Source organism: Caloenas nicobarica, chromosome 4 (genome assembly GCF_036013445.1).
Source record: "Caloenas nicobarica isolate bCalNic1 chromosome 4, bCalNic1.hap1, whole genome shotgun sequence".
Classification (NCBI taxonomy): domain Eukaryota; kingdom Metazoa; phylum Chordata; class Aves; order Columbiformes; family Columbidae; genus Caloenas; species Caloenas nicobarica.
Genome location: NC_088248.1, coordinates 44,775,136 through 44,780,701, shown reverse-complemented (window position 1 = coordinate 44,780,701; position 5,566 = coordinate 44,775,136). Strand labels below are relative to the sequence as shown.

The following is a 5,566-nucleotide window of genomic DNA, read 5'->3' as shown; positions in this document are numbered from 1 at the left end:
GATTTCATTTGCCCACGAGACAACTTTGCACACCCACAGTGTTTGTGCATTTGTTCCAGACGGTCCTCATCAGCAGGGGCTGACAATTAAAGGCCAGCATCCCAATTGCTAGGGACCAGGACAGCACCTGGGAGACCCAGAGGTTTTACAGCTGATGGGACTGTACTAACACTTCTTGCCACAGCCAGTTCTTTGAAATTCTTTTTCTTACTATAGGGTTAATGAAATGTTAATAAATTCTCACTCAAATGCCTAATGCTTATATACTTGTACGCTGAAATTTGCCTGTTGAGCTGCTTTCCATGCAGAATGTGAAATTAAAAACAACACATCCACTTTCGGTTTCTATTAAGAGTAGCTACAGACTCATCCTTTAATGAATCACAACCAAACATCAAAGAGGAATAACATTCAAAAATTTTTTAAAAAGTAAGCTTCAGTCAGGACTTTAAAAAAAGGCATCTAGCACCTCAGCCTTTTAACACAGCTACCCCAACACTCCCTCGAGGTTGGTAAATACTGTTGGCTTTGCTTTACAGATGGGAAACACAGGTTTTCACATTGCAACACATGCTGCAATCCTCAACAAGAGATCTCAAGATGCCCAAATAAACAGCTAGAAAAGTTGTACTTCAGAGGGCACAGGACGCAATTCCCACCCCACAAACACAGTCACTCCATGTCTCTACCTGAACACAGTGAGGATCAGAAAACAGATCTCATGCTTCCTGGCATGAACACCACAACTCCTAAATACAGCATGAAACTTGCTCTGTGCTAGCAGCACATACCAATTCTTGAGCTGTGTGAGATGCAATTTAACACATCGCGTTCCAAACTTCAGGTGGTGCTCCAGAAACATAGAGGAGGAGCTCCTGAGAAACCTAACTAGAGCCAAGGGCGACCACAGGCACTGCAGCACAGGTGTCAGATGGAGGAAGTTCTCAACCAGCATGGGGAAGCGTGAGCGCCTTACAGGCTTCGAGTGCTATGGACCAGGCAGCCACTGCTGTTCAAAATCATGTAGGGTACAGTGTAACAACGCCAGTGTGGTTTAGTCCCAAAATCACAAAAGAACTTGAAGTCTTTAAGTGGACACATATACTACCGAGATCCCAAGAATTCCTAATCACTGCTGTACTACTCGATCAATGGATCTGTCAGTCAAGTGTCAGGTCTCCATTAAATGATGCTAACTACTGTAATCAGACGAGATTAATTCAAAATACCACTGAAGACATCATGTTTTTACAATTACATGTCATTATGCAATATATCAAAACATGCAGTTTGTGCAGGTATTTCAGTAACATTGAAAAAAAAGGTAATCTACTTTCTTTGCTTCAAACCATTCTGTACATGGCATAAAAACGTAGCAAAGGAAGGGCTCAATCAGTGTGAATGCTTTACAGTACACTTGCTGTCTCCAGGAGACAGCAGCATCTTCACTTTTCTTATCTTGGTAAGTGATACGAAAGTAGAAATGAATATTCTATAGGTCCACTCTATCAGTTTTACAGTATTTCAGCTATGCACCCAAAAAAACCAACTCTCCCTTGTGGGACTACACCTTGAAGCCACTCAAAGTAAAGCTTTTCTTAAGGTGTTGTGAAGTTACTGAAATGGCTGGAATATTTAATAGCCAAACCAAAGTGCTATAAAAGCATATCCCAGAGGTTTTATTGGTTTAGTAGCAGTCAAAATATGCCTAGTATAGAAATCCATGTTTATTTGAAAAAAATGTAAATATTTCACAATATAAATTAAATCTGCTTACAGAGTTTTGGTGGCTGAAGTAGCTATGACTTGACTGCCAATTGATAATTTGCCAGTATAGTGCTAAATGGGATCTAACCTGCCAGTATAATGTTAAATGAGATCAGGTTGTCATTTATATTGCCAGTGTTACGAAAACATCCCATAAAAATAGTCAATCAACTATTTTGTCACCTAGTAAAAAATAGTCACCCAACTATTTTCTCTCCTAGTATGAGCAACAGTGAACATTATGAGCAACACACCTGAAACAGATGATTCAACTTTTTGATTGAAATTTTTAAACAACTTTCAATCATTCAAGTATTATGGTCCCTATATACATACTTCTGTGGCTAAAAAAGACATGGTAGACAACTGAATGGTGCCATCAAATCGTAGGAATTACAAAATTGTCAGGTTTTAAACAGCAAATTGTACCTTAATCATTTAATTAAAAATAGAAGACTTAGGTAGACTATTTTGCAAATAAAACAGCACACTAGTGTGCTATATATTAAGGCATACCTTTAAATGCGCACTTGTCATCTCTAACAAGTTTTATACAATTGCTACCAAGTGAAAGGACTATCATTGTCTTGCAAAACTGAGAAAGAAATACAAAATATCTGGAAGCCTACGTTTTTAAAGTACAAAATTAACCCTCAGTCCTTGTGTTGAAATATACACGGTACAAACAGCAATTCTCGCCTACAAGATCTCACGAGGATTTCTTAAAGCTGGAGGTAAATTTGAAGGTTTTGATTCTTCATCCAGAAGTACTAAATCTTCAATTTCACTACCTTTGTATTTTCTTTTACATATCTTCACAATAACTTTCTTCTTGAGGAATAATTTCAAAGCTTCTCTTGATGCAACCGCTTTGGCATTTTCCATACTTTTACCACAGCCAGTACCCAAGTAGACAGACTTGCACCTCAGTTCACAAACTATATTTTCTAGAGAGCTCTTATTTTGAGGCAAGTCTGCAAGTTCCTTCAGGGGAACAAAAGCAACATCTAATGTAGCTTTTACAGACTGAATTGATGAGTTCAGAAGTTCTACATGATTTACATTAGGACTGAAGCCTCCAACAGCAACCAGTTTCCAGGCTACAGCTTTGTATAGTCTGTTGAAAAAAGGTTGTCTTTCCTTTGCATCTTCGCTGGTTAACGGTTTGCACAGAGCCTTAGCAGGGCTTTCACCTGCCTGCGAGCCACTCTTGGAAGCAAGCTGTGGTGAACCTGCCTGCATGCCACCCTTGGAAGCCAGCAGGGAAGCACCTGCCTGAGCTCCACCTCGGGATGCCAGCAAGGAGGGACCTTGCTGAGCACCACTGCGAGTGCTCAGCAGTGAGGCAGCCACCTGAGCGCTGCTCTTGGAAGTCAGCAGCGAGGATCCCTGCTGAGCGCCACTCCGAGCGGCGAGCAATGAGGCAGCCACCTCGGCGCTGCTCTTGGAAGCCAGGAGCGAGGATCCTGCCTTAGCAGTGCCCTTGGAAGCCAGCAGCAGCGAGGTGCCTGCCTGAGCCCCACTTTTGGGGGCCAGCAGCAGTGAGGAGGCCACCTGAGTGCTGCTCTTGGGGGCCAGCAGCAGCGAGGTGCCGGCCTGAGCGCTGCTCTTGGACACTGATGCTGGGGCACTCACTTGGTTTTTGGAAGACAACAATGTAGCACTTGTTTGTGCTGTGCTCTTGGTTGTCGGTGGCACTGCTGTTGTCACTGCCACTGCCTGTGAGTTGCTCTTGGCAGCTGGTGGCACCGCTGTTGTCACTGTCTCTGCCTGCAAGGTGCTCTTGGCAGCCAGTGGCACCACTGCAGTGACCGCCTCTGCCTGTGGGGCACTCTTGGCAGCTGGTGGCACTGCTGCTGCCTGTGGGGCACTCTTGGCAGCTGGTGGCATCACGGCAGCCACCAGCTCTGCCTGCGGGGCACTCTTGGAAGCTGGTGGCACTGCACTTACTGTAGTTTTCTTTTCAGGTGATGGTGCATTTTCACACTTGCTTTCCTTAAGTGGACTTGAGCAAGGTTTCTCTCCTGACTCTTTTTCAAATGAAGATGGATTTTGCTCAGTAGTATTTCCAGCATTAGCAGGTTTTCCTTCTGTTTCTATGTCTGATGCTGTGACCATTTCTTGATTTGAGCTGCAAATTGACTGGGAGCTTTCTGGATCTTTGCTGGGATCTTTTTCCTGCTTTTTTGGCAATATGCTCTCTGTTTCCTTTGGGGCTTCTGCCTTGCTTGTTTTCATATCCTTTCCAGTATCCTTAGAATCTTTGCTTTTTTCAACAGCTCGCTTCTTGGAGGGCTCCTCTACCCCTTCTGCAAAGCAAGTAAAATATGTTATCCTCTTTAATTTCTGCTCTATGACATATCCATCTAGAGACAATTTACCTATTTTCTAAAAATTTCTAACAATAATATATGTGAATTTAAATGGTATATATTAGAGATACACTTTGAACCAAAATTTCAAGCATTAACCTACTATTTCAGAATATTTTAGCATTTTTTGACGAAAAAACTAAAAGTACTCATGTGCAAGACTTCAGGTTTTGGTTTGGGACCTGTAGGCAAGTATGTATTAGGATTCTTGAAGTCCAAACCAAAAATGACCAAAGTGCATTAAAGACTTAATACATTTAAGACTATCTGACCCAAAATAAAAGCTTATATTGCCTACTAATATCATAAAACCATTTTAAAAATACCACTTTAAGAAACTAAGTTTCTCACAAAGCAACAACGTCTGACTAGTGCGAAAGGCAAAGTAAGAAGAATACATTTAAGCCGGATTACAATAGTCTACATCGCATTAAGAAAATAATCAGCTTAAAGTGCACCAGTTGTAGAAATTAAAAAAAAAGACATTTACATTACCAACAGAATACTTATGCATTACATCTATTTTACAGGTATTCTATGAGGAAAAATAGCAGAGATAGGGGAAACGATTAACAAGGAATTTTAAAAGTAAATTATTCTGAGTGCTTTCTAAGCCCGAGGTAAACCGAGAACATTCAAAAACAAGCATTTTCTAGACTCCTATGTATTGTCACAGCTATGATCTGCTAACCATTGCTACTTGATATGCCTCTTTTCTTCACCTTGGCAACCAGTTCGTCTCTCGTGGTGCGGACAGGCGCGTCGGTCACCTGGATGCCTTCGGCCATTTCCAGCGCCTTCTCCATGACCTGCGGCGGGTACCTGCAGGGGCGACAAGGGGAGAGAAGGGGAGGGGAGAGGAGAGACGCCGTGAGGCGGCCGCGCCACCCCCCGCGCGGGGCCCGCCGCCCCGGCCCGCACTCACCGGCAGCCCAGGAAGACGTGGTTTGCCCACACCATGGAGAGCGACACCAGGCGCTGGAGCTGGGCGCTGCCCGCCGCCGGCGGCTCCCCCACGTTCCGCAGCAGGAACTCCCGCCGGTGCCGCCAGTGGTGCTCGGGCTCGCAGGCCCCGCGCAGCGCCTCGGCCCAAGCCACCTCCTCCGCCGTGCGCCCCAGGGGCTCGGCCGCCGCCTTCCCCGCCGCCATGGCCCCCCCGCCGCGCCCGCCCCGGCCCCGCGCGCGGGGCCCGCCTCCGCCCTGCACAACGGAAACAACGGCCCCGCTCCGCTCCTTCCGGCCGCGCGGGATGACCTCACAACCGGCGCGCGCGGCAGCCCGCCGCCGCCGCCCCAGGCGCCTTTGCGGCGCGCGACGGGGAGGAGCGAGGGGAGGGCTCGTGCCGGCAACGGCCGGAGGGGGAGCCCTAACGGTCGGCGCGCGGCCGCGGGGTGGGGCTGGGTGCCCGGTGCCTCACGGCGGGGCCG

At 46.0% G+C, this 5,566-nt stretch overlaps 1 protein-coding gene across 1 annotated transcript; it reads right to left on the bottom strand.

Annotated features, from left to right (window-relative positions):
- Positions 1-347: 347 nt before the first annotated feature.
- Positions 348-5,292, bottom strand: CDKN2AIP (CDKN2A interacting protein). The gene is made up of 3 exons (XM_065633658.1): positions 5,065-5,292; positions 4,831-4,961; positions 348-4,076 (listed from the first exon to the last, which is right to left on the bottom strand). The coding sequence occupies exons 1-3, from the start codon at positions 5,286-5,288 to the stop codon at positions 2,467-2,469; spliced, it is 1,965 nt and encodes a 654-aa protein (XP_065489730.1). The 5' UTR covers positions 5,289-5,292; the 3' UTR covers positions 348-2,466.
- Between the last annotated feature and the right edge of the window lie 274 nt (positions 5,293-5,566).